The sequence below is a fragment of the Periplaneta americana genome, chromosome 7, assembly GCF_040183065.1.
Source record: "Periplaneta americana isolate PAMFEO1 chromosome 7, P.americana_PAMFEO1_priV1, whole genome shotgun sequence".
Classification (NCBI taxonomy): Eukaryota; Metazoa; Arthropoda; class Insecta; order Blattodea; family Blattidae; genus Periplaneta; species Periplaneta americana.
Genome location: NC_091123.1, coordinates 22,862,778 through 22,880,997, shown reverse-complemented (window position 1 = coordinate 22,880,997; position 18,220 = coordinate 22,862,778). Strand labels below are relative to the sequence as shown.

At 35.9% G+C, this 18,220-nt stretch overlaps 1 protein-coding gene across 3 annotated transcripts in view; it reads right to left on the bottom strand.

Annotated features, from left to right (window-relative positions):
* Window positions 1-18,220, bottom strand: part of Myo61F (Myosin 61F) — a 321,197-nt gene that overhangs the window by 145,510 nt on the left and 157,467 nt on the right. Inside the window, exon 1 of one of the 3 annotated variants that reach the window (XM_069830413.1) lies at window positions 3,238-3,412. The exons of the other annotated variants lie outside the window; for them this stretch is intronic. Within the exon in view, the coding sequence (XP_069686514.1) occupies window positions 3,238-3,284 (47 nt within the window). The 5' untranslated portion in view covers window positions 3,285-3,412. Of the gene's footprint in view, window positions 1-3,237; window positions 3,413-18,220 lie in introns of those variants that run through there. 3 annotated transcript variants of the gene reach the window in all.

Genomic DNA, 18,220 nt, shown 5'->3' with positions numbered 1-18,220 from the left:
CCAAATTTTAAATTACCATCCTGTGGGCAAGAGATCCTTGGGCAGACCGTTCAAGCGTTGGCAAGAGACCGTAACGGGCCACTAGGCCCAATACATGCAAGGATGATGATGATGATGATGATGATTATTATTATTATTATTATTATTAGGACGGCAATGAGCCTTTCGGTTCCTTAAAAGCCATTTGTAAGTATTATTATTATTATTATTATTATTATTATTATTATTATTATTATTATTATTAGGACGGCAATGAACCTGCCGGTTCCTTAAAAGCCATTTGTAAGTATTATTATTATTATTATTATTATTATTATTATTATTATTATTATTATTATTATTATTATTATTATTCTGTTCGCGTCTCTAACTCTTTTCGTATCCCAAAAGGGCCGAGGACTCGGTTGATAATCACAGCATACGTCTTTATTTAAATCAAAAACACAAAATGGCTGTGAAATCGGAACATATCCTAACGATTTTGTTTTAATTTTGTTTCTTGCATATCATGAAATTATAAATGAAATGAGCAGCCCAATATGTTCCCAGAGGGCTATGTTTCGTAAAATGCAGAACTATTTATACTTTCCGTTACGAATTATTTTAAAGTCTAGCGAGGACCAGCTATGGAAGATCAAGAGATCCCATTTCCAAGAGAGATTTATGCTTATTGTAAAAGCATCTGAAAGTTTCTCAATGAAAAGGGAGGGATTCTGAGGCCATATAATAAACCACTATTATAATTTTGAAATTTAAATGCCGATTTTCAGTAAATAGACAAATAATCTTATTTGGCAAGGTTATATAATTTATATAGCCGATCTGACTTACGTGAATTTGTGAAAATTTAATAACCTTCATCTATGTATTTAAACCGTACAATTTATAAATAAACTCAAATATCTTTAGGATTGTAACGAATGCCTTTTGTGTGCAATCCAGAAAACTAACGTTCATCTTCTAATTTGGTAATTTGGTTGCAAAATAAAGGATTTCATTTAGATTGATTGTATTGTTCTCAAACATAAATCAGTTATAAAGAATAAAGGAACAGATGCTGTTACCACCACAAAAAAAATGTTGGAAACAAGTTACTACAAAGTATAATTCCAAGATTCTACTCCTGAGAGACCGTAAAAATCCGAAGTTACGTTATGAAAACACAAAGAAACGTGAACTCTGGAAATAACCTAAGCTACAACCGAAGATATACAACAATTCATTATAAAATTTTACGCATAATTATACGTGAAAAATTAATACAGATCTTTTTCTACATGCAATCAAAATAAAATTTCTCACAATTTTATTTTCAGAAAAAAAGTATTTATTCTTCTTTATTTAGCATATAATTATTTAGCGTCTGCTAAATTAAGTTCAACCATCTTGAACCGAGAAAAATCGACAGTTACATTTGATCTTAGATTAAGACGAAACTACCTTAGATTATTGTTATTCAACTGACAATCTAAGTTCAGCTTAATTGACGGTTAATTTCATTGATTGATCTTAGATTAATATTATTTATAAAACTGGCTCTAAGAGTTGTAAAAATATGAATGAATGAACTTGAAAGAATGATAAATTGCATAGGTTTACAAAGACTATAATTTAAAAAAATATGTATAAAAGTTACTCTGAGTTTAAAATTAAATCAGACATGCTCAAACAATTGCATCTACAGTATTCAGTGTCGTTGTAGAGTCAACAGGGGTACCAACAGATAGTTTACTTTGTAGCACAAAATGTTAAGAAACGTTCATACTCAACCTTCATTGAAAAAAAAAAATTAAATTCAAAATTATAAAAACTAGATAAAATATTTGTTTAGGGTGAGAAAAATGCTGATGTTAATTTTATTATAAGACGTGTCACTCTGTAGGTTCAAAATGTCACAACAGATTCATAAATCTGTTTCTTTTCTTAGGTACTAAAATTTATAAAAAGTTCCCACAGAACTACGTCTAGTTTAAAATTAAATGAGAGAGATTCAGACTATCGCTTTTTTGTGGTATCGGAGTGAAATTGATGTAATACAAAGGGTTCAAATTGAACATTTTTTGCGCATGAAATGTTAAACACATATTAATTTTCAATTTCGCGACAAAATCCCGTGAACTTGCAAGTTCTGTCTAGCCCTTATTCTCTGCTCTGTATACGTAAGATTAATATTTCTTAAAATTTACTACCGGATAATATCGATTTGTTTGATTAATATTAAATAAATTTTGACAATTGCTTCTTTGCATGCAGTGTCGAAGAAGAGTTAGTGGGGCTTAAAGGAGAAACGTTTTCTCGTATTTTATAGTATATAAGGTTAAAAACCTTCGTATGTTGTGACATAAAACTTAAGAATAATAGGTATTACTGAATTTCGTACATAAAAACCGAAATATATTTAATTTATATTCACATAAATATAAAACCAAAAGATCAGACAACATATGCTTGACAGTACCTAAGTGTACTACAACTGCAGCTTATAATCACAGTAGCAACTTCGGTCCAAGGCTTTATATATAACAAGATAACAGCTAAATTACCAAACATACAATTTGGTAATGCTCCTTATTTAAAAAAAATCAATTAAAAATTGCTGTTAACAGAGAAAATTTAAAGTTGGATTATTGTGATATCTGTGTTTTTTTTTAACTAAAATGTCTTAACATTGTGTGGAATGTCCCTGAGCACGAGTATGTAACATTTTCTGGGGGGGGGGGGGTGTTTGAGTGTTTTTATATTAAAAAAAAATCAAGAAGAATTCGCGGAAAAAACGATGAATGTCACATTTCTGTTAAGGATTACATAATGATCTAATTGAGTCTATAACTGCAAGATGTGGTGCTGTTTCTATAGAAAATAAAGGGAAGGATTACTGTAGTCGTGGTGATAATTCTCCTTTTTACCATTTTTCATAAGAACAACATTAAATTTCGTAGTGATCCATTGAATTAGATAATGACATCAACCTTAAGAAAACTGTGACATTCATCGTTTTTCCCGCTAACTCTTCTCGCAATAAAGTATTTTGTGATATAAAAAATTCAACATTTTCGTCTTTTGTGAAATACAAGGAAATATTCTTTCTTCGCATTTCATGGCGCGGAGGATTAAAAAATCTTCGTATTTCGAATCACCACGTTAACACATCGTACTTTGTGGCAAGAAAAAATCTTCGTAGTATTTAATTCTCAAGTGATAACGAACTCTCAAAATGCGTAACACTCGATACATTACCTGTTACGGGCAGGTATCACACCCCTGTTGATTTGCAGGCTTGCCATATTCTAGACTGGAGTTGTCACAGGCACTATTAGTTCACACTTTAACATTCGCACATGTCCGCCGAAAACCTTGACAGCACTATGACTCCGCCCGCTCCAGACACCGAGGAACAACCGACTGACGAGGAAGCGCGCGGAACCCGAGGAACACAAATAAATACACCTGCTTGACAGTCAGTCGTAGGGACCACGCGCCGGGCCGCGCAGACGGACGGACGGATGACCTATGCAACGCGAGAGATAACGAACCACAGATTACGGCGGTCCGCAGTGTCATTAGGCCTATCCGAAGAAAGTAGCATCGATTTGTTGTTGTCACGTGGGTCGTTGGCATGGTGACAACTTCACTTACATCTCTTGGCCACATTCACACGATTTTCTTTTTTTTTTTTTTTCTTTCTACATTTTTTTTTCGTCTCAGTGTATGAAGTGTAATATGATATTGCACAAACGTATTTAGACATGAGTATTTTTGTGACCGTTGTGTTGAAGTATTCTGGTAGGCCTATGCCGTTTGTCTATGCACAAAAAATGCTATTATTTTCTGAATAAGGTGGATGCTCCTGTTATGATCATGTTCCTGATATGGCCACCCCCCTATTGTGAGTTAGTTAACCAAAAAAACCCGCTAAATTGCACCAGCATCCAGTGAAAGGACATCCTGGTATGTTACTTGATCGTTTTCCATCCAGTTAGGTTGAGCAATATGGCGTCAGTTGCCTGTTTTGCGGTTTTCATGTGACCTTTTCTTATTTTTCTCTGGTAAGTCTGCTTTGTTTTATGCATGTTTTTCAAGTACTTGTTTCATGAAAACCATCGTACTCCATTCAGTTTTTAATGTTCTGTTGATTGGTGTTGTCGTTGATGGGGTATCTTTTACGAGTTGTTCATAATCAAATGATTTTCGTGAAAGCTTACCTGCTCCTGATATGGCCATATCAAATGCACCATGGCCATATCAAGTTCATTTCTCTTTTATTTTTTCACCTGACAAATTTACATGCCTTATAGCTGGAATTACGCAAAAGTTTTGTATTTTAAGAAAAACAACTTAATTTTTTATGGAAATACCTGTTTTGACTACACTTTTGAATTATAAAAAAGATTATTAAGTGTCACATTTATTCATTTTAGACCAAAATTATTTAATTTTAGTAAAACTGCGCTATCAAACTGAAAACAATCACGATTTGTAGGACATGGAACAAGGGTGGCCATATCATGTGCATATGTTCCTGATCTGGCCACTAGGTAGACTTTTGGAATTTGGGACTTTTTGGACAATTAAAGCTATTTTATGGGGAAAGGAAATTGTTTTAGGAAAGTCCATTAGACTGAGAACAATTAAAGCTATTTTATGGGGAAAGGAAATTGTTTTAGGAAAGTCCATTAGACTGAGAACGAGTAAGAAAAAAGTGGTTTACATTTTTTTTTCAAAATGGCGGCTAGAAAAATTCTCAAACCTTAGCATGGCCATATCAGGGACACCTACCTTAAATGATTTTTCGTAGTATATAAGGGATATGCTACTGAAGCTAAATGACAGCTGTGAGCAGTAGGGGATGAAACCCAAGAGCATGGTCATAGGAAGAAAAACAAAGAAGGTAAACTTGCGCATTCTAAATGAGGCAGTAGAGTAAGTAAACAGCTTCAGATACTTGGGGTGTACTATAAGCAGTAACATGCGCTGCTGCCAGGAAGTCAAAAGAAGGATAGCAATGGCCAAGGAAGCTTTTAACAGAAAAAAAAGCATCTTCTGCGGACTTCTGGAGAAAGAACTAAGGAAGAGAATATTGACGTGCTTTGTATGGAGTGTGGTATTGTATGGGGCAGAAACATGGACATTACGACGAAGTGAAGAGAAGCGAATAGAAGCATTTGAAATGTGGATATGGAGAAGAATGGAACGTGTGAAGTGGACAGACAGAATAAGATATGAAGTTGTATTGGAAAGAGTGGGTGAAGAAAGAGTGATGCTAAAACTGATCATAAAGAGGGAAAGGAATTGGCTGGGTCACTGGCTGACAAGAAACTGCCTACTGAGGGATGCACTGGAAGGAATGTTCACGGGAGAAGAGTTCGGGGCAGAAGAAGATATCAGATAATAAACATTAATATGGATCATACGAAGAGACAAAGAGGAAGACAGAAAATAGGAAAGATTGAAGAAAGCTGAGTTTGCAGAGAAAAAACCTGCCCTTGGGCAGAACACTAAATGAATGAATGAATATCTCTTCTTTATTGATTTTCTGGAATATGCCTTGGCATCACCGGATGTGATTCCTATCAAGAATTTAATTTCCTCAACTTTCAACGGTATGTAACGCTTCTGAATACATCTAATCTTAATCATTTTCGTGAGAGTTGTGACCTTCATGCAAGCCTATGCTAACGTAGTTGAGATCGTCAACATTGTGACTAAATATTGATAATAAACTTTCTTATAGGAGAAATTTTTACTTATCAAACAAATTAATGCAATATTCAGAATTAAAAAAATTATTTAAATGACGATCGTCCAAAAAAATATGTGCAATACACATGCGTTAAGTGCGTAACAGATATCGGAAATTGAAAAAACTCAGCTGCTTCGCCTTGTTTTCTTCAACTGTTTCCTCGAATTCTGTTATAATGCACTTACCACACTTGTATCGCAATATAGAATACTATAACGACTGCCAAGTTTCGATGTTATCTTCATCATCTGCTGAATCCTAGGATTAAACTAGTCAATCGTCAACCAGGTAAAATAACATCATTATTTAAAATGTTAACACAGTGCAGTCGCTATTTATTAATTTAAATAGCTTAATAGTTAATCACTGATTATATACATGTTAAAAGCGCGAATAACTTATTTTGTGCGAGATCGTGCGTATTTGCTTGGTTTCCGCACAAAACCAATCCGCGGAAAGTCTAAAATTCCACATTCAATATTCCCAACCTAACACACATAACAATTTCCCTCTTCTTACCGCTTAAGTGACATATTGATTTTACTGCTTTAGGCTTTTAACATATTATTTTTAGAGACGTTCAATATAGTAATAATTATAAATTGGAAACTTACCACTGCAATTTCACCTAAATTGCACTGTTAATTATTGTTTTTAAATATTTGCAAAAATTAAGTAAACTCTACAACTCCACTAAAGTTACTGCATTCGTGATGCAAGTAACATTAAGGAAGCCGTGAAAATATCAACAAGATTCCAGACTCATCATAGACTGGGGGAAAAAAAAAGACAGACGTATATCACGGCCTGCTGGAGTATAGTAAACACAGAAAACATTTTAAAGCAACCATGTTGAAGATAGATATTTTTGTTTTGCAAATTTGCCGTCATTGAACAGAAACCAAGATGGAGATTTCATTGCAACTAATTAGAAATTCCTCTTTCAGATATGTAATAAACGATCTTCGCACAAAATAATGTACGATACACGAGCAGTATGTTTTCTTTCAATTCTCGGAAATTAAAAAAGCTCAACTACGTTTCGCTTTTTCAAACGTTTCCTCGAACATGAAAACTTCAACATACCGCTCTTGTAACGCATATTACTATTCATTTAGTCAACACTAAAAGAATTTTAACCACTGTCAAATTTTTAACGTTCAAGAATGTTCAGGAGTGTCAAATGTTTAACTACTGTTTATCAAACTTTCAAGCAGTTGACGAATGTCAAATATTTAGCGACTATCATATACCTTATTTTAATTGCTTGTTCATAATCTCTGACAAACGTCAAGTCGACAATCAAACTTTATGACAATATTTCTGGCTGTCTACTAAATTGACAATTTCATTGCCAAATCTGCGACGTAGCTTAAGATATCTCGAATATATAGGGCAGTTCAGCGAGTTTATCCCACATTGCAAATGCTCCTACTCCAAAGAACTGAGTTCAACATATTAATTATACTTCTTCCTTCACTTTTTATTCTTAAATTTCAGCGACATTCTTCCTGTCAGTTTCTAAAATTGACCACAAATATTTCAATTTATTAACAATTTTAATTTCTTTTTCTTTTGCTTTTCTTCATCCTCTATCTTGAAGGTTATACATTCAGTTTTCTTATCATTTAAATTCAGCCCCCATTTTTACAGTCTTCTACTAGTTTCCTCATCATATACGATGCATCTTCAAGACCCTGAGTAACAGGGTGTATCATAATATGTGGGACCTACGTCACCAGCGGATAGTAGACATCAAAACAAAAAGAACTCTCTACTCGTATATGAACATGCATCCCATTATACCGTTTAAATTCTGTTGCAGTATTAGTAGAGATGTTTACATTTAAAGGAGATGCTCGAAATAACTATCCGCGGCTTGAATGCAACCATGCAGTCGTCGTTTTGTAGAATCCCACACTTTCAAACGTACCAGGTGTCTGTCGGATTCGTTGACAGCCGTATTGTATCTGCTGACGAAGTACGTCAATGGTGGGGATGGGTTCTGAATAAACAAGTTCTTTCAAATGAAATCACAAATAAAAATCGATTGGACTTAAATCTGGGGAACGCGTAGGCCATACGTTAGGCAATGTTAAATTCGGCGAGTCCATACATGAAATGCATATCTGCATTAACCGGTTTGTCACGTCTGGCGCACAACACCGTACCAACTGCCCTTGTTCAATGCACAATCTGGAATGGCCCACACACTGTATCTAGTCACGTGATACGGAATATGGTGTGGATGGATGTTCACAGGCGGCAGTCAAACTCCAAACAGTGTCCGCTTGCATGACTCCGCCTTACTGCAAACCTCGCCTCTCACCCCTTGCCAACATCCACCAGTACAAGCAAAGTAAAGTAAATCCATGGCGCTACAGCCCATGAAGGACCACGACCGACCAGCTGGCCTCACGTCCACATGCCGAAGCAGAGGTGGACGATCATCCAACCAGTATGGATGTATCGTGTGGTTAGCACGATGATCCTCCCAGCCGTTATAGCTGGTTTGCGAAACCGGATTTTCGCTACCTATCGCAGCTCCCCAAGTGCATCAAGATGCTGGGTGGACACCGGTCCCATACACTGGCCGAAATTTCATGAGAAAATTTCTTCCCCCGTGAGGCCTCGAACCAGCGCGCATTCCGTAACGCGAATCCTAGGCCCACCAGTACAACTCAGAAACGAGGTACCTGGGACTCATGTTCATACAGAGTTTTCTCTTTGTTTTGGTGTCTTCTATTCGCTCAAGTGGGTCCCACATATTACGATACACTCTGTATATGATAACATATTATTTTTTTAAGTGGTGATATACAACATCCTTGTATGGATATTAGGAGAAATGAGAAATATAATCCATGCAAGAAAGTAAATCTATCCCTCTACCAGACACCATATCAATGCAAGAGTCTGATCCGTTGCTACGTCAGAAGTCGCCCTCGGTAGCGTAGTTAGTATAGCGCTGGCCTTCTATACTCGAGGTTGCGGGTTCGATCCCAGCCGAGGTCGATGACATTTAAGTACGTTTAAATGCGACAGATTCATGTCAGTAGATTTACTGGCATGTAAAAGAACTCCTGCGGGACAAAATTCCGGCACACCGGCGACGCTGATATAACCTCTGCAGTTGCGAGCGTCGTTAAATAAACCATAATTAATTTAGCTACGTCAGAATAGTGTGACGTAACTCACTGCCGTTGCTAAGCAAGTGATGTCGTGTTGAAACTTCCGTAACATTTTGTCGCTTTGACACTCAAGCAAAAACGTATTTAGGTTGTAAATTTATTGTGATGCTGAAAGCGGGCGTCGGAATTTTCAAATGTCTGGTATGTCTGATTTCTGTTTACTTTCCCGTTGAATTGTGTCGGATGGTAGCCTTTACAACAAATGTATAATACTGAGAACTCCCATCGTCTTGTTTGAATTCACGTTTTCAGCTCAGGAAACAAAAGAACACAAACTAGTGTAGCATTTGTTTTGTTCCTCTTGACGTAAGAGTAATGATTCCACGGAGATTTCTGTCAGGAAGTTGGTCGGATGCACACGAGGAATATAAAAAGAATAGCGCTCGCTCATTCAAGCAGTTTTGAGCATCAAGGAAGCGTGTGTAATCAGATTGATTGAAACAACATAACTGGGCATTGCGACATGGAGGGCGTCGTGACCTGTGGGCGCCCATGCATCACCTCTGCAGTGCATTGTTCCTTGTTCTTCTGGGGGTGTCCAAAATCTCGTTCTTTCCTTCCGTTTTCTAAGGTTATACTCAGGACTCATTCCGAATTGAAGAAAACAAATCAGTTAATGGTTCTATCTAATGATGATATTTATTCGTATTTTCGGAGGCCTTATCGTCCCACTCAAACAGTTATGTCGTCCACCTTTCGATATGCAAGCCTATACCGCTCACCGCGTTAGCTTGTTTAGACGTCTGAAACTCGTGTTGCAGTAGTATTTACAATATTTTTATAGGTCTCGCAAGTACGGATTACCGACGGAAGGAATGCGAATCAAACACTGCGATAAGGAAGAGGAGGCGAGAGGAAAGGTCACGAGATAACTTGAATGATATTCACGAGTACAGTCGGAAGAGAAATGACATCGATAGAATCAGTCTTGCATTGTGATAGTTACATTACGACTTTAGTTTGTTCCATTGCTTGTGAATACGTGTCTTGTATCGCACGGTATTATTATTTCATTCGTAAACACATGTTGCGCGTTTAATTAGCTTCGAATTTTTCTCTTGCTACGTTGTTTATTTCCACAGCGATGTCCTCATTTGTTCATCTTCTTGGAAGAGACAGTACTTCCATCAGCCCGCAGCTCTCGCCCCCTCGGCGTGCCTACATACACACGTCAAAACAGACAGCAACGCCACCATTGGTTTTCGGTAATCATTTCTTGCGCGAGCTATACAATACTTATACTTATCTATTTATATATTATTTTCTTTTATTTATCCATTTATTTATGTATACCTATATTTACTTATTTATTATTCATTTTACTTAACTAGGGTAGATAAGGGTAATTGTAAACAAATGCTGTGAAAATTATAAAACTGTCAATATAAAAATTTTAATTCGGGGGAATATTTAAATTAACATGTTGGCTAAGCTACAAAGCAGTTTGGCGCCAAATAGGAGTAATTGCTTAGTTGTGAACGAATGTTTTGTAAGAGTCTACAAAAAAAGTTGAGAAAGAATTTTGCTTCACCTTCATTTTTGGCATTGTAAGTAAACGTACAGTGCTATTTTTTTTAAGAATATGTTGTTTTTATAAGTAATGTATAGTAGTTAACATATATTACAATGGTTTTGAGATCTCCCATAACCTCAGTTCATTAAATTATGACGTGTTTGCATTTGCCCCTTAGTTTTAATTGCTTGGGGGTAATTGTAAACATGTTTTACTATGGTTACATTTCGTACTTTTCAGTAATCAAAGAGACCCCCACCCAACTGCACTGTAGAGGATTTAGAGAGGGTTGTCACTGATGTGAAAAATAGTAACTACAGTTATCGTGAAGGTCATATATCATAGGTTAAAGGGACGAAATGTACCAGTGACCAAAACTGAAGTTCGAAGGAGTACAGCTCTTTCTTCTGAAACATAACAAAAAATGTTCAGTGTTTGATAGCCCGTGCGAAAATTGGTGTTTACAATTACCCCTCTCTCAAAGGGGTAAATGTAAACTAGCAATTAAAAGATGAAAAAAAAGTCAACCTTATTATTTTAAACCCATTTTCAGGGAAAAGAAAGGTCTAAAAATAACACAATGTTTCTTTGTCATGCTTACCGTACTGAGGGTTGTGTAATGTTGATATATATTTGAAATTAATGAAAAGTGTTTACAATTACCCTGGTCTACCCTATTAAGTGTATTGTGTATTGCAGTGGCTGTTCTCCATAGAAGTTTCAATCGCCGAGCCACCAGGGTGTTAGGGTATACGTGCAAATATTAAAATATACGTAAAACAATGTCCTATTTACTTTTTCCCTTGATGTAATAGTTCTTCCGTAAATGAGTCACGTATTTTATTGTCTGATGTTTTATGAATGATGGTACTATGAAACGCCTGTCAGTTTAGACTGTATGCAAGTTTTTCGATCACATGTACTACAGCATAAACACTCTAAAAGTCAGTTAAGGATCATTAACCTTATATCAATATTAACAGTAACTCATAAACTGTTGTCAAAAAATGGCCATAAAGTCATTTAAATAAGCGCCCCTTCATACATAGCTTGAATGTCTTAAATGCAGATAGTAGGCTATTGATAATACAATACAATGAGATGAGTTCGGCCGGCACCGGGGATCGAGTCCCGGTATGGCTCAGATGGAAAGAGCGCTCAGCGCGCACAACTGAGATGTCCCGGTGCCAGAACGAATTTTTCTCAAATTAATAGATATTTACAGTATGGCTACTTATAGTCATTGATTATTCAATGAGGATGGCGAGATCTCATATGAAGGGTTCAGAACCATAGTGGGCCAAGCGCCATTTACTAAAACCATAGAAAACAAGGGTTAAATGAATTATTACCATAATTCAATGGAAACATATAGCAAGTAATATAAAGTATACACATTCAAACTAAATGATATGTCAATCTTCATTAAACTATGGTATTCACTTAACTTTAACCCTTGCTTTCTCCGTTTTTAATAAATGGCGCTTGGCCCACTATGGCTCTGAACCCTTCATATAGGAATATATATATATATATATATATATATATATATATATATATATATAGTGCGTTAAACACTGGAAGACCAACACCAGTACTTTGTTTGGAGAAAGTCTGTAGTAATCAAAGTCCTAGTTACAAAACTTTCACAAGAGAATTTAATTTTTAGCTGGCGTTCTTTTTTCACTTGGAGATTGAGGTTCAAATCGCACTGTATTCTCTGCCATCGTCCGACTATTTCACGTTAATTAATTCACGGCTTCTTTCATCGGTTTTGGCAGCAACGAGATACCTATGCATCATATTGTCCAACTCCCCACAGAATCAACTCGATATACAGCACTTCCTAGTGCGAAAATGTCCAAAGGAAAGAAAAAACAAAATAGGGCCTACTTGTCTTGTTATAATTATTAATTATGGAACTAAAAGTGGTTCAATAATTTTGGCTGGTGTATTATTAAAGTTAAGGGGATATGGTTTATTACGTGTATTTGTAATTTTAATTAATTATTCTGTATTCTATTTAATCCAGTCCCAAAGACAATGAGCGCATTGATTTATTGCGCACGTCCACAAAGGCCTATTTTCTACTTCGTAACTGGCTTTTTCCGTCAGAGGCCTCCGTAGTCTCATGGGGCGTTGTCCAGCAAAGATAAGTACCGGTATCTTAATAGTAGGTGTATTGTTTTAGGTATATAACCACTTTACAAAAACTTGTGTTAAGCTTTCAGATGGGACTCTGCAATTAACAAAGCCATTTTCTTATCGCTGAACCATGTCTCTTAGCATCATGCGATATTTGCTCCTACAGAGGATAATGCTGATTTTACTATATAAATGCCTTACTGTGCATTTTTCTGATAAATGATAAGGTGTATTATGTCAACAAACCAAATTGTTTCTCAGAGCTAAGACACCGAGTCTTTCACATGAGTCACTCTTTTAAACAACACTTAGCGGCATCTTAAATTGTTACAGTATAAAGCATACATACTTTCGCACTGAACAATTTCCAAGGATGCATTAAACAAGTACAGAGGTCGTCAATTGTGCTATAACCGACGACTATAATTTTCCTCAAATGCATTTATTGTCGCTGCGAATAGATTCTTTAGTATTAGCATGATTAGTATTTATTTATTTAACCTGGTAGAGATAAGGCCGTCAGGCCTTCTCTGCCCCTCTACCAGGGGATTACAACTATAACACGAACAATAAAATTACAATTAATATTAAATTTACAATTACAATTACAATAAAAATTAAAGTACGACAAGAATACCTGATTAATGAAAGCTAGACATTTTATCATGGAAGTTAAGAACAAAGAATATTTTTGTGTTTACTGAATTACAAATTAAACCTACAATAACAAAATTATATAGTGATGAAATTACCGGATATTGAAATATTTTGTGATAGATTAAGAGAACTATTTACAAGAAACCATGTCTAAACGAGTCTCAATTACTGACCAAGTGCCTAGTAAGTTTGCGTTTGAATTGAATTTTATTTCGACAGTCCCTCATGCTAGCAGGTAGCGAATTCCAGAGTCTTGGCAGGGCTATTGTGAAAGAGGATGAGTATGAGGAGGTGCGATGGGATGGTATTGTTAGTATTGTTTCATGGCGAGAGCGTGTGTTCAGATTGTGGTGGGAAGAAAGGTAAGTGAAGCGAGACGACAGGTACGAAGGAATAGAAGAGTTGAAGATTTCGAAGAGAAGGAGAAGTGAATGTAAATTTCTTTTCTTATCTAGTTTTAGCCAACCTATTGCTTCCAGGGATGGGGTAATGTGATCATATTTACGAACATTGCTTACAAAACGTACACACAAATTATGAGAACGTTGAAGTTTCGTTTTGTTGTCGCTGGAAAGGTCAGTCAGTAAAATGTCAGCATAGTCAAAATTGGGAAATACAAGGGTCTGCACAAGGGACTTTTTTAAGCAAGAGGGAAGATGAACATTTACCCATTTTAGCACATGGATAATAGAATATACTTTTCTGCAGGTTTCTGTGATTTGCATGTCCCAGTTGAGATTATTATCCATGTGAATGCCAAGATTTTTTTACCGAAGAACTGAAAGGGATATGCACTGTACTTACTTTAACGGGGGAAATGTCGAGGTGTTTTACAGCGTCGGTTTGCCGTTTGTGTCCTAATATGATTGCTTGTGTCTTTCCAGGATTGATATTAAGATGGAATTTCTTTGTCCATGTCACAATCTTTATAGGCCTATACAATTTACCGACTGAAATCCCGACTATATTAGCGATATTTTTGCGTCCTATTCTGTAACTCCATATATTATTTTTAATTCCACCTACAAACCAAAAAGATTCTGCCTTGTATCACAGATACACCGGCACGCAGTAGGTATAGCCTACAACGTAAAAATAAATTAAGTTCACATGTACTTAATTAGGTTGACAATTGTTTATTCCTATTATTCAGGTTTACTCTAAATAATACCATACTTCCTTTATTTAGGATTCTTCTTTTAATTTTGGTCTACTTATCCGATTATTATTATTATTATTATTATTATTATTATTATTATTATTATTATTATTATTATTATTATTATTCTGAGACTTGGACTCTCACTTTGAGAGAGGAACATAGGTTAAGGGTGTTTGAGAATAAGGTGCTTAGGAAAATATTTGGGGCTAAGAGGGATGAAGTTACAGGAGAATGGAGAAAGTTACACAACACAGAACTGCACGCATTGTATTCTTCACCTGACATAATTAGAAACATTAAATCCAGACGTTTGACATGGGAAGGGGATGTAGCACGTATGGGTGAATCCAGAAATGCATATGTCGAACTTGGAGTCAGGCCACAAAGGGAAGAACACTAGAGGAAAGGGATTCGATCCGGTGCTGTGAATTGAACTTCGGCGTAGCTCAGTGGTTAGAGCACTTGGTACGTAGAACCAAGGACTCGGGTTCGATCCCCAGCGCCGGAGCGTGTTTTTCTCCTCTAATAATCATAATAATCTCAAATCAAGAAGTTAGTTTAAACCTTACTTTACTATTGTGGCTCAGCACTTAATGGAATGGAAATCGGACGGAAAAATGTTGATTCCCAACGTGAGGCGACGGGAGAAGCATGAGAAAAAAATGTCAATACTTACATAGCCTGGTCTATCATGATCTCGGTCTTCTTGACACTAACAATGAGAAGAATGCTGCTTCCAGGTGGCACGTGAGTAGTTCACAGATTTAAACAGATAACTGAACTAAACATTTTTTCTTCCAGAATACAGAGATTAACGAGTCACCTCGCTTGTCACGCTATTGTATAAACTGCGAAAATAGATTTAAAGAGTGAGAAGACGTAACTTCTTGCTTCTGATTTGGGTTAAGTGCTGTATATTTAGCACTTTTATCTCCACAAAAAGGAACTAGATTTTACGTCATTAAATTCGTAGTACAAATGTCTTAGGATGACGAATATGTGTATGTAAGTATATGTTTATTTATATATTATCGTGGGTCCGACCGGATGCGGCGGGACATTATCACAGTTTTTGTATTACAGAAGCAACAAAAGGGGTAAAAATGACAGTTGTTTTGTATAAACTCAGTTCAATACCATACAAAGTAAATTTTAGCCTTTGAACAGATATGGCACTGAAATGAAAAGTGTGTTAACATAAATTATGTCGATTTTCTGCAAGGATGAGCACAATGAGGACCACGCAGAGATTACTGCATATTTTATCAAAAGCATGGTCTTCATGGTTAGGTCAGTGGTTCTCAGGCGGGGACAGCTGCCCTCTAGGAGACGGAAAAGCAGTTAATGCAGGGCCGCGAACAAAATTATTTGTTGTTATTATTATTATTATTATTATTATTATTATTATTATTATTATTATTATTATTATTTACTATAGAGTATGCCATTAGGAAAGTCCAGGATAACTGAGAGCGTTTGGAAATGAATGGGTTACATTAGCTGCTTGTGTATGCGGATGACTTGAATATGTTAGGAGAAAATCCACATACGATTAGGGAAAACACGGGAATTTTACTTGAAGCAAGTAAAGAGATAGGTTAGGAAGTAAATCCCGAAAAGACAAAGTATATGATTATGTCTCGTAACCAGAATATTGTACGAAATGGAAATATAAAACTTGGAAATTTATCCTTTGAAGAGGTGGAAAAATTCAAATATCTTGGAGCAATAGCAACAAACATAAATGACACTCGGGAAAAAATTAAACGCAGAATAAATATGGGAGATGTCTGTTATTATTCGGTTGAGAAGCTTTTGTCATCCAGTCTGCTCTCAAAAAAACCTCAAGGTTAGAATTTATAAAACAGATATATTGCCGGTTGGTCTGTATGGTTGTGAAACTTGGACTCTCACTTTGAAAGAGGAACAGAAGTTAAGGGTGTTTGAGAATAAGGTGCTTAGGAAAATATTTTGAGCTAATAGGGATAAAGTTATAGGAGAATGGAGAAAGTTACACAACGCAGAACTGCACGCATTGTATTCTTCACCTGACATAATTAGGAACATTAAATCCAGACGTTTGAGATGGACAGGGCATGTAGCACATATGGGCGAATCCAGAAATGCATATTAGTTGAGAGGCAGGAGGGAAAAAGACCTTTGGGAAGGCCGAGACGTAGATGGGATGATAATATTAAAATGTATTTGAAGGAAGTAGGATATGATTGTAGAGACTGGATTAATCTTGCTCAGGATAGGGGTCGATGGCGGGCTTATGTGAGGGCGGCAATGAATCTACGGGTTTCTTAAAAGCCATAAGTAAGTGTTATTGTTATTTTTGTTATTATTATTATTACTATAATTTGAATAATAATTTTTAAATGCTGTTCTATGGAAATTTAAACATGCTACCATTTTACGATGTAAATATATATATATATATATATATATATATATTATTTACACCAAATGTAATATGACTAAGTTATGTATTACATTCTACGCTACACGTTAGGTGAGGGGGCCGCACTAAAGTGATATGAGAAAAATGGGGGGGGGGCTCGTCATTAAAATGATTGAGAAATACTGGTCTAGGCATTAATTTTGAATATGGCGACTAGCAAGATAAAACAACATTGGCAACTCTTCTAACCGGGTTATTCTAACGGAGCACGATTGATCCGTATCAAATCACAATCGATTATTACACATGACGTCATATTCTCGAACGTTTCGAGTGTTAGGAGCGTGTCCCGATCACAGACACAGTAACACGGTTCATTATACAGAGTGATAACATGGGTCGGTCCAATGCCAAAACCACGAATGTGCAAAATTTCGCATTTTCACCTAAGTGCACTTTCTGAGTCTCTATGGTATGTAGATTCTTATGCCAAAGTCGCATAAGTGTATGATCATTCAATTCCGAGTTATTCACAATTTTTAAAACACTTAATGTACTTCCACTTATGTCACTTTGAATATTAAAATGCGTTTATCTCAAAAGTAAGATTTTGCACATTCGTGGTTTTGGCATTGGACCGACATTTCTTATAAGATTCATAAGAAACTTTTATAGGGAAAAATGTCAAGGGACTTAATTAAATAAAATTTTAAAATGTAACTTAATTTGCTTTGTGTAACGTCTTACATTTGTTTAATCTACAGTCAGTTGTTTTTGATGTTCGTTATATTTAACATATATTTGCGTGGGGCATGGCAGAAATAACCAGTCGATACAGTAGGAAAGGCAAAGTTCAGAAGGAAAATGAAGATACATTTTAGAATTGTACTTGATTCCTCTGAACCAATTAAGAAAATAAAATTGTTGTTAGTGCATATCAATGTAGTATTTTTAGTCCCTTATCATTTTTCCTTGTAACATTTCCCTGTGAAAGATACAGGGAAGACAGTATTTAAAAATAATTTGATTTATCATGTTTTTTTTCTTACTTTATTAATTAACGACGCTGTATCAACTAGGTACTAGGTTATTTAGCGTCAATGGGATTGGTGATAGCGAGATGAGGCCAGGAATTCGCCATAGATTACCTAACATTCGCTTTACGGTTGGGGAAACCTCGGAAAATTCCAACTAGGTAATCAGCCCAAATGGGAATCGAACCCGCACTCTGGATCGACAGGCAACTGCTTCATCCGACTGAGCTAAGCCGGTGGCCATTTGCCATGTTAAATCCTTACGTATAGTGAACTATGTTAAACATAGTATAATAAACACCAATACAATTTCATTGGACACAGTAGGCCTATATTCAGCAAATACGACTCTGTTTAATAGGAGTAGAAATAAA